Source organism: Staurois parvus, unplaced genomic scaffold (assembly GCF_062004578.1).
Source record: "Staurois parvus isolate SC_StPar_1 unplaced genomic scaffold, SC_StPar_1.0 ptg000564l, whole genome shotgun sequence".
Classification (NCBI taxonomy): domain Eukaryota; kingdom Metazoa; phylum Chordata; class Amphibia; order Anura; family Ranidae; genus Staurois; species Staurois parvus.
The window spans coordinates 4,822,089-4,839,692 of NW_028318360.1; the positions used below are offsets into that span (position 1 = coordinate 4,822,089).

Sequence of the window (17,604 nt, forward strand, 5' to 3'; positions counted from 1 at the left end):
ACGTATTTATTAAATGAAATAGAAACACACTCACAAACCAACGAGAATAAAAAAAACAGAAAGAGTGGTCCGCAACAACAGCGGATACAATGCTGTGCCCTTGGTGTGGATATACTGACGCGTTTTGGGAAACAAAATCCCTTCCTCAGAGCTCTGAGGAAGGGATTTCGTTTCCCGAAACGCGTCAGTTTATATATACACCAAGGGCACAGCATTGTATCCGCTGTTGTTGCGGACCACTCTTTCTGTTTTTTTTATTCTCGTTGGTTTGTGAGTGTGTTTCTATTTTATTTAATAAATACGTGGGTCTCCACGGTAATGCACGATAAGAGTGCGCCCTTGTCTGTTTTTGTTCACCAGATTTCAGTTCATGACTCAGCAGGGTTATCAGAGCTGTAGAAAAGACCCCGGCAATTTTTCTCCCATAACTATAATTCTACAACTTAAACATTTACAAGTTTAAAAGGCTAAAAATCAAACCTATATGGCTTACGGCCAAAGTTAAAAAAAGCTATAAAATAAGAAAAGATCTTTTATTAAAATATAAAAATGAAGGAATGCCATCATCGTTTAAACTAAGTTACAAAGAATATAACAGAATATGTAAAAAGGAAATAAAGTCCGCAAAAACTGAACACGAACGACAGATTGCAAAAGATAGCAGGACCAACCCCCAAAAATTCTTCAAATATATTAATAGTAAAAAGGTTCGGTCCGAGCATGTAGGCCCTTTACAAAATAATCTAGAGTGGGAGACTGGGGACAAAGAGAAGGCAAATTAAATACCTTCTTCAGCTCTGTGTATACAAAGGAGTATGGGGGGGCTCTTGTCCATAATGGGCATGGTGTTGACACAGCTCCAGATGATCCACATTGGCTCACAATGGATATGATCCAAAAATATTTAGACAGAATAAAGAAGGTAAATAAAGCACCTGGACTGGATGGCATACACCCACGGGTCCTTAAAGAATTGAGCTCTGTCATTTCAAAACCATTGTTTCTCATTTTTAGGGACTAAATACTGCTACAGGGCAGCACGGGTGAGCAAAATCACAGACACACACGCGCGCGCGCAATTTTGCAGATATGGGTAAGGAGGGGGGGGGGGGGAGTGCAAGCACCCTACCCGTGCTGCCATTCGTGGCCTCGGCTGTCAATCACCAGGTCCTGGCCGGTGGATTTCTCGCAGGCATCAAGTAATCGTCGAGTATCTCCGACGAGGGGAGAGACTTGTGTATAAACAACAGATCTCTACCCTGCCAGCTCCTGCACACTGCATAGCAGAGCCATACACACTGCATAGCTGAGCTATATAAGGCAGTGTGCGTACTGTGAAACAGCCTCATAGTAAAAAAAAGCACACAGTTAACCCTTCGATCGCCCCACATTTTAAACCCTTCCTGCCATTAGTACAGTGTCAGAGCTTTTTATTAGTACTGATCACTGTACTGGTGTCACTGGGGATGTTAGTGACACCAAGTCAGTTCCCCCCAGTGTCAGAATGCCAGCCGCAGAACACCTGTCTACTCTCCTGTTAACCTTGATATAAGGAGTACCCACCACTGCTAGGTGAAAGATATTTAGTAGCAACTGCAAGTCACCCAGAGGTGTGAAGGCACCGGAATTAATTACAGCTCCTTAGAGTGGTACTGCAACTGTGGCAGATGCGGTAATGGCCTACAGATATTCACTGCCAAAGTCTATTGCCAGATCAGATGCATGCTGGGTACCACTGTTGTGGAAATATTAAATGCGCATATTTCAGCATTGTCCTCATTCCAAAAGGAAAGGGCAGAGAAAAAAAAAAAAAAAACCCACATAGAAAGAGTTTGCAGGGAAAGGAATAGTATTTGGAGATTGCAGTCCAGACTGGTGTACAACCTGAATGGTGAATGTAGGAACTCATATCCAAGTGGAAAAGTCTCCCATCAAAAACAGGTATGACACTCAGCCCCCTGACCTACATAAGCATGTCAACCTGAACACTTTGAATTGCTCCTTACCTTAAATGACTCTAATTCGGTCTCTGAAAAATTGGCGGTTTTTGCCATATCCCATAAATCATTGACACGAGGCTCATTAAAATCTGAAACAAATATTTAATGCAAAAAAAAATAATTACTTCAAGGATTTTTGCTCTTAAAATTTAATTCCTTTTTTTTGGTTTTCTATTATTATCAAGAGTAACTTATCCTAGGCCACTTAACTTCAAAACACCCAAACAGCCCTGACATCATACACTTAGTCTCTCAAAGTCTAGGAAAACATGCCAATATAGGTGGTCATTTTGTTTGGAGGATATTCCTGCTTCCAACAGCATGGTCTGGCAATATGTTTGCATCCATCATTGCTGTAAATAAGCTGTTCCTGACCATCAACAGATGGCACCGTGTGGGAACAGAAGAACTACTGTTTTTAACTGAGCAATCTGACTTCTGGCAGCAAAAAAATTTTTTACTGAACAGCAAAAGTAGCAGGTAATATTGCTGAGAACAGGATCTCTTTGGAAGAGGTATTACATCATATTGTCATTTTAGAGGCTGTGGGACTAGTACAAAATATATACATTTTTTATTTTTTTCTTAAAACATGAAAGTACAGTTATGCTTCGAGTTAACACATCATTTAATTTTCTCTTGAATCCAACTAAAGTGAATACAGGCAATTCACTTCAAGAAAACCACACCACACACACACTAGAGGACGATGAAAGAAAGAACGCACAAACCTTGCGCATTACCTCAATAAATAAACGCATTAGCCTTCATCCCCCCCCCCCCCTTTTCGATTTACCTGTAACCCTGTTTGGATTATGGTTACTTATGCCTGTTATACCATCACTTTGTGAGTATATTTCCTTAACACACACACGTTTGAATTTATCCTCCCTTTCATTTCTGGTGATAACTGTGGTCAAGACATACAGATATGTTTTTGAGTGTCATTCTCTGTTTGATACAGCCATAGCAAAATGTAACCGAGCAGATCTGTGCTTTGTTACATGCACTGGAGGGCAGGGGGAATATTGGAATCTCCTAGGCCCCACATTTCTCCATAAAGAGTACCAGTCCCCGGCCCAATGGCACGATATAGGGGTATGTTAACCCTTTGTGATAGCAAGCAATAAAAAAAGTATTATTATTAATAATTGAAACCCCTACTGCTCCGCACACACCAGCACATGCAAACACGCGTCCAGGGGGCACATGTGCATGTAAACTGCAGCTGGGGTTAGGTATCGCCGCGAACATTTGAGTGAGAGCAATAATCCTAACATCAGAGCTCACAGTTCATCCTAAACTGATGAGCTGTAATGGCTTTTGAATTGTTGCCTGTGGAGACTCTTTGGTACCACTGATTTTGTCATATCACAGGCATACACAATTTTAAGACTTGGCATGTTTGGGATCTATTTACTCGAAGCAACCACATCTTTTAGATTGTGTATTCTATTGTTTGTGTGTACTAAAGTTAATTTTTATATTTTTTCCCTTTTCCCCACAAATATCATGCAACATAAAAAATTGCAACTATCATCTTTTTATTCTACAAGGCCTCTGGTTTCAGAAAATATATAATGTTCTGGGGATGTTAAATAATTTTATGGCCAAAAAAGTGAAGATTTTTACAGGTGTTCAAAAAAGTGCTATAGTGCCCAAGTGGTTACAAGGAGAACTTTCATGTATATATGACTGGTAACAGAAAAGACTATTCCTTCAGAACTGCTTCTGAATAAGCTCAAGGTGTCACACAGGGACGCACCTCTTCCACCAGCGTATCCTTCGTGGCTCAGTTTCCGCAGACGTTCATATCCTTGGTTGATGCTGTGGAGTTTCTCTTTAAGATCTGCATGTTTGCTGTGCAAGAAGTCTGTTTTCAGCTCATGTTCATCTGGGCTGATTACATTTTTGTGGATTTCTGTTCATTAGAAAAAAAAAATATTTTACACACTTTATATGCAGCCTACGCTTTGTAACGTACAACTAACAGATTATTTGTTAAAGGTCCTGTCAAAAGTTCTCATGTCGTCTGATTATTGGCTGGAAAACGTAATTTTCTTTGCAAGAAAGAACTGTAGCAATATCAGCCGTAGGAAATCAAAAAAGTCAGACGGTGATGTGACAGAATGGTTTTCACCTACAGAAATAATGTTGACTTAACCTAGAAATGGTATAATTACATGATAAAAATGAGGCAAGTCATAAGAGGATAAATGCACTTAAAGGGTAACTCCTAGATTGTAAGCTCCAAGGAGCAGGGCCCTCCTATCCCTCTTGTATTGAACTGTATTGTCTCCCGTTATATTGTAAAGCACTAAGCAAACTATTGGCGCTATATAAATCCTGTATAATAATAATAATAACTCCACTTTTGTGGGGGGGAGGGGGGGGTGGGGGGTGGGAGGGGGAATACAATTGTTACACAAGTCATCTTGTGATTGAATGTTATTAAAATTACCTTCCCTTTCAATCTGTCCCACAGTCATTTTATGTAAAATGCAATGTAATATGGCAACCTGGAGGAGTTATGTACACAGATGGTGTACAGAACGCCCCTCCCAGAAATGTAATTTCCTGCTTACTGATTTTCCCTGAAGTCTGCACTAAGATTAAAAGGCATATTTTGGGCATCCCCTGCAACAAAAATGTAATTTTTAGCGCGATACTCCCAAAAGGGAAATAATGTCTAAAAGGGATTCATATCCTGCCACTAATTAGAACCCAGCTGGTGAAGAATAAAAAAGGCACTCCCATTCACCTTGCATATGAACACAGACACAAACTGCTATTTCTTCCAAATAACAAAAAGTGAATTATCTGCAACAGTTTGTTTAAATCCTTGCAATGTGCCATGATTACCCAAGCACCGCAAGCCTCACTCTCCTGGCCACACCTGTGCACTACAGCTCCATAGACTGCAAGTGGGCTGTAACTGCTAGGGGGCTGAATCTTGAGGCTAGAGTTCGGATGATGATTGGAGACGTCCCCATAGAGTTCTATAGGGGAATAATGTGCAGCCACAATCAGAATGTAAACAAACACTGGAGACCAAAGCTGTCATAACTGGGCATGTATGAATCTGTGGATGGGAAAGGTGGTTTAGTTTAGGACTGGGCAAAGAGGCAAAAAAGGATAAGTGCAATAAATCGGTGGTATGCAAATACATTCAGAATTTAGGAGCCAGTCAAGTCAAACTAAAAAAAAAAAAAAAAAAAAGTCCTCTACATTGGATTATCTTTCTGAAATTATTCCACCCTGGCCATGTCCATACTGATATATTGTCAAAGGTTCACTTAACCACTTCCCATCCAGCCCATGTATATAAAATGGCCGGACGGTGGCAGTGCAGGTTGCCGTTCATAAACGGTGCCCGCCATTTTGGACTGTGCGCTCTCCCTGGGAGTGCGTGGCACCGCGATCCAGTGTCGCTGTACAGGACCTCTGTGTGAGGTCTCAATCATGTGATCACTGATTGGCCAATCAGTGATCACATGAATAGGAGTAAGCAAGATGTCACTTCTGACATAATTGCTTACTACGCGTGAAATCTGAATGATCAGAGATCACATGGTACAAGGCTATTCACAACAGCCTTGTACCATGTGACAAGCTGTGACCAATCACGACTCACACAGTATTTCTCAACGGCATCAAGAATGCAGCCAGAGAGAAGGAGAAATGATTGCTTTTACAGCCTTTATAGGTGTAAAAGCAATCAGTGTAAAAAAAAAAAAAAATCATGGGTACAGTGTTGCATGACCGCGCAATTGTCATTCAAAGTGTGACAGTCCTGAAAGTTGAAAATTGGCCTGGGCAGGAAGGGGGTGAAAGTGTTTGGACTTGAAGTGGCACTATTAACAAACATATTAGAACATGCATTCTGCCTATTGCCTTCACAGTGTCATATTTATTATTAAAGTACTGGGGCTGGAGCTGCAAGTAGAAAAACCCATCTACTGTCATGAAATGAGAGGTACGCACTTTGTTTAGAGGTCTCATGTTGCTATTTGTTATCCATTTCTCTGTAAAACAAATGTCAGTTAAGGTTACAGATTAGACTGGAACCATACATTTGCCAGCGGCTTATCCAGAACCTCTTTCAGACCTTTACTTTGTCATCATCACCTGCACCTCACCCTGAAAAGGGCAACTGTAATTTCCCTGAAATCCTCCAGCAAACATCAAGAAAAAAAAAAAAAATAATAATATGTTCTGCTTTTCCTGAGCCTGTGTACAGTAGTGCCTGGAGCGCTGTGTGTGAACCTCCTGTGAAAGCTTTCTGTCCTACTCTTAATCGTCTCTGGATTGAGCTGGTAGCTGTCCAATACGCATGCCAAACAAACAAAAGACGTTCCGGCACGTGCAGCAATTGTGCACTTATTACAAAAAGCCATCAAATCTCAGCCTGAGAGCCAAGTGAGAAGATTAAACAATAAGTCGGTGTCTGCGTCAATACTAATTATTAAAAAACAACTGCAGGGTTAAATCATACACAAGGGCAGGGGGGGACTGACCATTTGAAAACTCGGGCACTGCCCGAGGGCCCGGGGTCAGTAGGGGGCCCCATGAGATGCCCCTGGTACCTTTTTCGAGTTTGGGCAAGGACACAGGGGCCCCATGATCCCCTATTGCCAGGGGGCCCCATGAGTTGTCAGTCCACCCCTGCTCAGGGGGTTTATTTTCTTTTCAGAACTTTTTTTGTTTTACTATTGAATGGATAACAGTCAAAAGGAATAGTTAAGGCTCGTGTACCCTGATGCCCATTGAGCAGTATAACATAATATACAGCTGTATTTCTGCCTCCTGGAGCTATGGGTGAGGCCTGTACAAACGAATTACTGTATCGGCTGCTTGCAAGTATTCACCGGTACTTCGTACAATCGTGAACACCAGACTGTCTGCATTCAGAGTTCTACAACCATATGCATGCGAGCATTTAACGGCTTCCTGACCGGCCTATAGCAGAAGTACTGCTATAGGGATGTGCAAAATGACATATAGAGAGATATATTATTATTATACAGTGTTTATATAGCACTAAAAGGTTTGCTCAGCGCTGTACATTACAGTGGGGGACAGAACATGAGACAATACCGTAACAAAACAAAACAAAACACGAGGGGTTCGAGGGCCCTGTTCTTTCGAGCTTACAATCTAGTAGGGAGGGGATAGTGGTACAGGAGGAAGTGGCTGTGGGGGATGGAGTGGTAGGAGGAGTGGAGGAGATCAGCTGTTAGGTGAGGGTTGGGTAGGCTTCCCTAAAGAGATGGGTTTTCAGGGTGCGCCTAAAGGTGAGGAGGGTAGGTAACAGTCTGATGGATTGGGGTAGTGAGTTCCAGAGGATGGGGGAAGTCCTGGAGAAGTCCTGCAGTCGAGCATGGGAGGTGGAGACCAGGGAGCTAGAAAGTAGGAGGTCTTGTGAGGAGCGAAGATTACGGGTTGGGTGGTATTTGGGTATCAGGTCGGTGAGGTAGTTTGGGGCAGCGTTATGAATGGCTTTGTAGGTCAATGTTAGTAGTTTGAATTTAATGCGTTGGGCAATCGGGAGCCAGTGGAGGGAATGACAGAGGGGGGTGGCAGAAGAGGAGCGGTTGGTAAGGTGGATGAGTCTGGCCGCTGAGTTCAGGATAGACTGAAGCAGGGATAGTCTGTGATGAGGTAGGCCGGTGAGGAGGGAGTTGCAGTAGTCCAGACGTGAGATAATAAGGGAGTGAACAAGTTGTTTAGTAGTGTCTGGGGTTAGGAACGAACGTATTTTGGAGATGTTGCGGAGGTGGAGCCTGCATGAATTTGCCAATGATTGGACATGGAGTTGGTTGGACAGGTCTGAGTCTAGAGTAACACCTAGGACTTTGGCTTGCGGGGTGGGACTGAAGGTGGCTTGTTGGTCGTGATGGAGAGGGGGGGCAAATCAGGAGCTCGGTTTTGGAAAGGTTCAATTTGAGGAAATGGAGCAACATCCAGTCTGATATGTCGTTCAGTAGGTGGGTGATACGGGCGAAGACTGAAGGGGTGAGGCGAGGAGTGGAGAGGTAAATTTGTGTGTCATCGACGTAGAGGCGATAGTTGAAGCCGTGGGAGTGTATCAGTTTGCCGAGGGAGAAGGTGTAGATGGAGAAGAGAAGGGGCCTGAGGACAGAGCCTTGGGGGACCTCAACAGAGAGGGGGAGAGAGGGGGAGGTGATAGCGTTATAGGTAACGCTGAAGGAGCGTTGGGATAGATAGGAGGAGAGCCAGGAGAGAGCGGAGTCTCTGATGCCGAGGGAGTGTAGTTTATTAAGGAGGAGGGGGTGGTCAACTGTGTCGAAGGCCGCGGAAACGTCAAGGAGTAAGAGGACTGAGTAGTGGCCATTAGCTTTGGCGGTTAGCAGGTAATTAGTGATTGAGTAAGGCGGTTTCGGTGGAGTGTAGGGGACGGAAGCCAGACTGTAGTGGATCGAGGAGGTTGTTGTCAGTGAGGCGGGAGCTTAGGCGATTGTAGACTAAGCTCTCAAGGAGCTTGGAAGTAAATGGCAGCAGGGAGATAGGGCTAATGTTGTTCAGGTCGGTGGGGTCCAGGGAGGGTTTTTTGAGTATGGGGGTGATGTGCACATGCTTTAGGGGGGAGGGGAATGCGCCAGTAGAGAGGGAGAGATTGAAGATGTGGGTGAGGGAGCGTAGGATGGAGGAGGAGGGTGACCGGAGGAGTTGTGTGGGGACAGGGTCAAGGGGGAAAGTGGTGAGGGGGGCTTCTGAGAAGACCTTAGTGACCTCCTCAGTGGTAGCAAGGCTGAAGAATATATATATATATATATATATATATATATATATATATATATATATATATATAACACACACACACACACACACACACACACACACACACACATATACATACATATACACACACACACACACACACACACATACGTAATTTTGTTTTTCCGAGTAGGGGGTGCGTGCTCCCTACCCGTGCCGCTATTGGCTCCTCAGCATGCCGATCACTGAGTCCCGGTCGCTGTCGGTACTCTGATCAGCGGCGGACCTGAGAGGGGAGAGATCTGTATGTAAACAACACAGATCTTTCCTGTCAACACGAACAGGCTGCTTTGTATTACCCTGCATACAATCCAGCTCATCTCCCTGGTAAATCACAGACACAGCACAGTTAACCCTTTGATCATCCCAAATCCTAACCCCTTCCTGCCCTGTGTCATTAGCACTGATCACTGTATTCATGTCACTGAGGATCTCAGTGGTAGCTAGTAAGTCCACCCCCCCCCCCCCCGTGTCAGAATACACACACACACACATTTGTAGATGCTATAACTTTCATGTAAAACCAATTAATTAACACATAGTGGGATATTTTTTTTTTAAGCAAAGACATGTAGCAGAATACATTTTGGCTTAAATTTATTAAGAAATTTTATTTTTAAAATTTTACTGGTTAGGTTTTATAGCAAAAAGTTATATTGTTTTTATTTTTGTTTATAGCGCAAATAATAAAAAAACCCGCACAGGTGATCAAATACCACGGATAGAAAGCTCTTTGTGGGGGGACACCCCATAAATTTCATTTATGTACAACGTTGCATGACTTCGCAATTGTCAGTTAAAGTAACGCAGCGCCGTATAAAAAAAAATGGCCTGGTCAGGAGGGGGGTTAAATCTTCTGGAGGGCAAGTGGTTAAACTCTGAGAAGTATATACACACACACCGGCCACTTTATTAGGCACACCTGTTGAATTGCTTGGTTGCTCAATTGCTTGGCAACACAAACTGCTAATCAGCCAATCACATGGCAGCACCTCAATGCATTTAGGCATCTAGACATAATGAAGATGACTTGCTGAAGTTCAGCTTCCAGGTTTTATTAGGAAAAGCTTTAAATTGATCAAGCTGAGGTTAGAAGCTGATTGGCTACCATGCACAGCTGTACCAGATTCTGAGTGTACCAGTTTAAATCTGCCCCATTGTCTGCGTGCGGGGATATGCAACCACACCCATATGCATGCTGAAATTGGGAGCAGAGGCTATGTCCATGCAGCCACTGCATCCTAGTTGACATGAATGGGACTGCCTGCACTGGACACTTGTAAATGCAGCCCTTGTGCACTCTGTAGTATGTGTGAATTATTATTATTATACAGTATTTATATAGCTCAGCGCTGTACAATAGCAAGGGGGACAGAACATGAGACAAAACGGTAACAATACAATACACGAGGGGTTCGAGGGCCCTGCTCTTTCGAGCTTACAATCTAGGAGGGAGGGGGTAGTGGTACAGGAGGAAGTGGCTGTGGGGGATGGAGTGGTGGGAGAATTGGAGGAGATCAGTTGTTAGGTGAGGGTGAGGTAGGCTTCCCTGAAGAGATGGGTTTTCAGGGTGCGCCTGAAGGTGAGGAGGGTAGGTGACAGTCTGATAGATTGGGGTAGGGAGTTCCAGAGGATGGGGGAAGTCCTGAAGAAGTCCTGCAGTTGGGAGGAGAAGACCAGGGAGCTGAAGACCAGGGAGCTAGAGAGTAAGAGGTCCTGTGAGGAGCGAAGGGCACAGGTAGGGTAGTATTTGGGTATCAAATCAGTTAGGTAGTTTGGGGCGGCGTTGTGAATGGCTTTGTAGGTCAGAGTTAGTAATTTGAATTTGATGCGCTGGGCAATCGGGAGCCAGTGAAGGGACAGGCAGAGGGGGGTGGCAGATGCGGAGTGGTTGGTGAGGTGGATGAGTCTCACCGCTGAGTTCAGGATACACTGGAGTGGGGATAGCGTTTGTTTGGGTAGGCCAGTGAGAATGATGCCTTAATCTACTATATAGTGCACATTAAAAATTTATTACTAGAGCAGTGAAGGCTATTCACTTTGTGAATGTGAACTTTTATTAGTTTAGTGAATGAGGTAAAGATATGCTGACTTCACCAGCGTGGCTTGTGGATGTGGCGTCACCATGGAGTTTGAGTCCAGGCTCACAGCAAGAGAATAGTGTCTGGACCCGGCTTGCTTACAACTGAATGTGCAGTATACTAGTGTCGGTTTTAGACATGTTTTAATGTAAAATGGTTGGTGCAACTTTAATGAACATACAGTTTACACTATGAAAGCCTCTCTCTTTCTCCCTTCATGACGCTAGCTTCACACGGTTGCCATTTCCAGTGTGTTTCCCTGTTTGCAGAAAACACACTACAGTCCATTTAACATGATTTCTTATGGTTCACATCTGTGTGTTTAGCCAGTGCATTTTTGGAAAGGGCTAGGGACTTTTTACCCCCACAGCAGTTTGCATTTCTGGTTCAATAGAATTCAATGGAACAGCATTAAAAAAACAAAAAAAACAAAAAAACAAAAAAAAATAAAAAAAACACCAGTATTGCATTTTTGATGCATTTCCACTGCGTTTTTCATCTGCATGACAACAAAACACCTCCCTCTAATAACTAAGTTCCCAAAAAACATAACGCTTCAAAAACACAAAATGTCCTGAAAAAAAATATGCATCACAATATGTATAGGTGTGAACCCATTTATAAGGTGTGCTGGTTCTATGTGAGCTGAACATTTCAGCCGTGCAGTGCTGTGAAAATTACAAGAAGATCCATAGAGGGATCCCACACAGGGGACACACAGCCACTGTATCTGTTATTGAAGGTAATAGTTTGTTTGGACCAGCTGGGTCCAAAGGAGTAAATGTAAACGTCATTAAAAGCTGCAAATCTGTTTTAAAGTGACTGCATAGCAGATTATACATTTTCGAAAACTGCAACACACACACACACACACACACACACACACACACACACACACACACACAAAGGGTTGTCTCAGATCTTCTTGAGATTAGGATCTTGAGTTTAGGCAATTGGTCCGCAAGGGACCTGCTCTCTCACTGCTAGAATTGGAGCTTATGGTTTACGAAATGTTAACAAGACCTTCTCTTCGGCTAGAGGGAAGAAAACGCTGTACCTTCAGTCCTGGTGACTGTGTCCAGTAGAATGTTGTACTCATTTGTCTTCTCTTTGTGATGGAGGAATTCCCGCCACAGGTTATCCAACTCTTCCTCTGAGAATTTCCCGGAACTCTTTGCCTGTACAATCAGAAGTGACTATGTCATGACAATATTCATCTCCGCAGACTAATAGTTTTAACTTACAAAGTTTAGTAACCATGTACACAATTTCTGTGCTGTAACCTTTAGCAACTAGGATTCGGTTGACACAGGCAGAAAATGGAAAATAATTTGATTGGCTACAGTATGTTGCATGAAGTAAAGCAAGAAGAGGACTGGAGACAGTATCTACAAAACTACAAAATACCCTTAAAAGAAGGCCAAAAGGAGAAAATATAAAATCTCATAGCTGACTTCTTTTGAAAAGACCAGTTCCCTGGCTGTCACACCAATTCAATGGCTGCAAGGTTCACTACACAGGCTGCACAAGTCTCCCACTAATAAAAAAGGATGGGGAACCATATTTCAGGCACAAGCAATCTAGAATTTGCCAGGCCCTTCAACCTCTCAAAAAACATTTCCTACAAAAACCTTGAGGATGCGAACCCAATTAGTCTCATTTATTTTCTTTAAAACGATAGAAAGAGTTGTGCCTAACAAGAGGAGGACAGGATGTCTAAGTCAGGTAACCAGCCTCTCCTCTAATCATGGAGTTTTCTTTTCTGTTTTAGGCAGAGAGAACTCTGACATACCAAGGCTCTCTGCATTTTTTAAATGGCCTGTAAAATATGGAGCAACTAGTGATATTGGCTCTCTGCTATTAATAACCCTCCCCCCCAAAGCAATTTATAGACAAATAGACTACTGGCATTAGACAATGCTGTGAAGAGAATTACTATAAAAAGCAGACCTTAAAAGTGGTGCTAAAGCTAGAATTTCTTTTACCTTAATTCAGGCCTTGAAATTTCCACTCACCTGCTCGCCAATGGCAAGTGGAAATTATGGTGGGGGCGAGTGTGTCCCCCAGGGCCTTCTTGCTGAGCAGGCTCAGAGCTAAGGCCAGATCTGTCATTGGCACTGAGAGCCGTCAGACTGCTCAATAGCTGAGCGCAGTGAAAGCAAAGGAAGAAGTGTGCTGTGCTCTCCGCCTCCCCCTAGAGTGCAGTACCTGGCTCTGTGAGTGAACAACGAAGTAATGCAACTTTTTTTAAGGGGTGGGGGGGGGGTGTGTGTGTGTGTGTGTACATGTATCTGTGTGTATGCATGTCTGCACATGCCTGTGTGTGTGTATACGTGTGTGTGTACATGTGTCTCTGTGCGTGTGTGTACATGTTTGTGTGTGTATGTACATGTGTGTGTGTGTACAGGTGTCTGTTTCTGTGTGTGTTTGTTGGTGGCAAGTAACTCTTAAGGCCTGGCTAGTAGCTCAGGACTTGAAATTTTAAGCCCTGCCTTAATTCATCCACTCGCTGTCTCCCACCCACTCACCCAAGTCCTCTGTCTATCCCACGCTGTGTCTGGCTGCATCCCTTCTCTCCCCTTTTTCTCATCTCACAAGAGACTCTAAAAGCAGAGCTCTCATTGGCTCCTGCTGCTCACAGTCAAAACCTGTGAGGAGGGAGTGGGGGGAGGGTCATGCTGTGTGTGTCTATGGATGCACACAGCCCAGCTTAGCAGTGCACCAGCACATGTGCCCCCATAACACACAGCTTGCTGATGGGCACACGTAGAAGAAGAGGAGAAGACAGCGTCGGCAGGGGACCTCAGAAGTGGAGGTAACGGACTGACCTGTGCAATGTCACTGCATAGAGCAGGCAAGTATAAGCAAGTTTAATATCTTAATTTAAAAATAGCCTTTAGAACTGCCTTATCCTATTACAACAACCTTCTGTTTCTCCCCCTTCTTATCACGACAAATGAAAAAAAAAAAAGCTTCACTGTTATTTTAAAATTGTAGTAATGTTTTGTGTGGTAAGGCAATATGTTTTGAGGATGTGAGGCGATGGGGGGGGGGGGTAACTAAAAGTAGAGCACACAGAATCTGGTGCAGCTGTACGTAGTAAACAATCAGCTTCTACCTTCAGGTTGTTCAATTAAGCTAAGGCTGGCCATACATTATACAATTTTCTTGAGATTTTTGCTTTAGATTTACCAAAAACAATATAATGAGGTCAAACCTAAACATACACTTTCAATTGTATCCAATTAGTCAGGTCCTTGCACTATTGCACTACATAGTTGAAGGTAAATCTAAAGGAAGTTGGGCAGAAAATTGTATAGTGTATGGCCAGCCTAAGTTATAGTGAGAATAAAACCCAGTAGGTGATTGGGTAAAATGCACAGTGGCACCAGATTCAGTGTGTTCCAGTTTTACCAAGTCACACCCAATGTGTTTTGAGATGTCCCTCTTTTTCAATCCTGTGAGACTTGAAGAAAGATATCCTCAAATCGCTTTGCCTCATCTCCAGGACTGACACTTGCACACAGCCTGCACCCGCTATTCCATCTTGGTGCAGCCAAGAGATTCAGACTGCCGTTGCATCTGTCATTGATCATCTGAAGGAGTAACATTTGCTACATCCTTCTTCAGCCCCACCACGGACCATGGGGAGTGAGCTTACACAGAACTGTACCATGCCAGCCTGATCTGCACTAATGCAAGCTGAGCATGTGAGTTGCCATTTTTGTTTTATAAAATGAAATATTTTATGAGTAAGCACCATCGTGTCACACGTTTCACAGAGCCTGCCTTCTAAACTCCAGGAGGTGCTGAGAGGATTTTGAGGAGGCGGAGTCACTACAGGAATCACTACCTGCAGACAGCAAGGTACCATGGGATATGTAGTCCTTCTAAAAAAAGTAAAACAGCAGAGGAGAAGCTGCAAAGCATGTTGGAAATCCAGGAGGTGGCAGAAAGATGGACAGGTAGAACTCAACATGAAAAGAAGATTTTTTTTTTTTTTTTTTTTTTAATACTGGATTCTCAAAATACCTATTGTCTGTATTACTATTAACAATGTTGATGTTATAAAATGAAAGTATATGCTTTAACTGAGCACTCGCACAGCTCCTTGCTGCTCTCCAGTCAGTTACACTATGTGGCACCACTGAGTATGGAAGAGAATGCCAGTTCCTCCCTTGTGACAAAGTTACTGAGATGAGGGGAGGGGGTAGATTGTAAGCTCGAAAGAGCAAGGCCCTCGATCCCCTCATGTTTTGCATTGTATTGGTATTGTTCTGTCACATATTCTTTCCCCCTTTGTAATGTACAGCGCTGAGCGAACTATTGGCGCTTTATAAATACTGTATAATAATAATAATAATAATATAATCCAGCTGGGGAGAAATCAGACAGCTGACAACATTGCTAGGGATTCCAGTGCAGCAGATGCAGTGTTGTCAGCCCACAGCAGAAATCTAGGAACACACTGGACTTCTGGAACAATCAGCACTATTCTGAAAAACAAATACGGGGAAAAGTGCATGTATTGTAGAGATGTACCAATCTTTTTAATTTATGACGAATTAATAAAGCCTTTTTTTTTTAGATTTTGACAGTGGTGAGGGATTCTATTGTACAAAAGGTTTGTACAATTTTGTTTGGAGTTTTAGTTATACAGTTATGAAGTCATGGTGATTAGCAATGTATTCATTAGCTATGAGCAACTTCTACAAGCAGCAGTCTTATAGTCTTGAATATTGAATTTGGTAGCAGTGTCTACTGGGAAGGACAGACACCATTCCATTCTTCCACTGGACTGGACTGAGAACACTAAGCACCTACTAAATAGGTCTTGAGGAAGCCACATGCAAGGGACTGGGTCTGCATATGACTCCCAAGACACTAATCAATGCTTTACCTTGTTCCACAGCTTCTCCAAACGTGGATCATCCAGCACATCATTTTCTGTGCCACCTTTAATGTAGTTACCGTCTTCAGTCTGTGTCTGCTTTTTTCCATCCAGTCCATACTTGGCCAAGATAACTATATGGAAAAACATAAAATGTTAGAGACTGCAAGCTTTATTACTGTGGACAGGGAAGTAACACAACTGAAGGTGGTAACTGGATTGCTGATGAATACAAAGTACAAGAACAATGTACATATTCAAAATGTTTTTATTGGTAAAGTATACACCATAAAAAAAGAACTGAAAGTATACTGTACTAGTAAATAGATAAACAAAGTATTCAAGCCACACACTGAAGTACAGTGAAGGAAATAAGTATTTGATCCCCTGCTGATTTTGAACGTTTGCCCACTAACAAAGAAATGATCAGTCTAAAAATCGAATGTTCGGTGTATTGTAACACTGAGACAGTAGCAACAAAAAATTCAAAAGAAATGCATGTCTAACAAATGATGCACTGATTTACATGTTCATGAGGGAAATAAGTATTTGATCCCCTATTATTCAGCAGGATTTTTGGCTACCAGGTGTCTTTCATACAGGTAACAAGCTGAGATTAGAAGCAGTCTCTTAAAGGGAGTGCTGCTAATCTCATTTTATTACCTGTATAAAAGACACCTGTCCACAGGAGCAATCAAACAATCAGATTTCAAACTCTCCACCATTGCAAAGTCCAAAGAGCTGTCCAAGGATGTCAGGGACAAGATTGTAGACCTACACAAGGCTGGACTAGGCTACCAAACTATCGCCAAGCAGCTTGGTGAGAAGGTGGCAACAGTTGGTGCAATCATTCTCAAATGGAAGAAACACAAAACAACTGTCAGTCTCTCTAGATCTATTGCACCATGCAAGATCTCACCTCATGGAGTGCCAATGATCATGAGAACAGTGAGGAATCATCCCAGAACTACACGTGAGGATCTTGTCAATGATCTCCAGGCAGCTGGAACCACAGTGATCAAGAAAACAATTGGTAACACACTACGCCGACAAGGATTGAAATCCTGCTGTGCCTGCAAGGTCCCTCTGCTCAAGAAAGCACATGTCCAGGCCTGTCTGAAGTTTGCCACTGAATATCTGAATGATGCAGAGGAGGACTGGCTGAAAGTGTTGTGGTTAGAGGAGACCAAAAATCGAGCTCTCTGGCATCAACTCAACTCGCCGTGTTTGGAGGAGGAGGAGGAATGCTGCCTATGACCCCAAGAACACCATCCCAACTGTCAAACATGGTGGTGGAAACATTCTGCTTTGGAGGTGTTTTTCTGCTAAGGGGACAGGACAAGTGCACACCGCATCAAAAGGGACGATGGACGGGGCAATGTACCGTCAAATCTTGGGTGAGAACCTTCTTCCCACAGCCAGGGCATTGAAAATAGGTCATGGATGGGTGTTCCAGCATGACAATGACCCAAAACACACGGCCAAGGCAACAAAGGAGTGGCTCAAGAAGAAGCACATTAAGGTCTTGGAGTGGCCTAGCCAGTCTCCGGACCTTAATCCGATTGAAAATCTGTGGAGGGAGCTGAAAGTTCAAGTTGTCAAACGTCAGCCACCAAACCTTAATGACTTGGAGAGGATCTGCCAAGAGAAGTGGGCCAAAATCCCTCCTGAGATGTGTGCAAACCTGGTGGTCAACTACAGGAAACGTCTGACCTCTGACTGCCAACAAGGGATTTGCCACCAAGTACTAAATCATGTTTTGTGAAGGGGATCAAATACTTCTTTCCCTCATGAACATGCAAATCCGTGCATCATTTGTTAGACATGCATT

The 17,604-nt window shown here is 43.2% G+C and overlaps 1 protein-coding gene across 1 annotated transcript in view; it reads right to left on the minus strand.

Annotated features, from left to right (window-relative positions):
• LRPAP1 (LDL receptor related protein associated protein 1) overlaps nt 1–17,604 on the minus strand; it is a 36,408-nt gene that overhangs the window by 8,052 nt on the left and 10,752 nt on the right. Inside the window, exons 3-6 of the mRNA XM_089691566.1 lie at nt 15,783–15,907; nt 11,940–12,060; nt 3,766–3,921; nt 2,007–2,089 (exon numbers count right to left, since the gene is read on the minus strand). Coding sequence (XP_089547692.1) covers nt 2,007–2,089; nt 3,766–3,921; nt 11,940–12,060; nt 15,783–15,907 — 485 coding nt within the window. The remainder of the gene's footprint in view (nt 1–2,006; nt 2,090–3,765; nt 3,922–11,939; nt 12,061–15,782; nt 15,908–17,604) is intronic.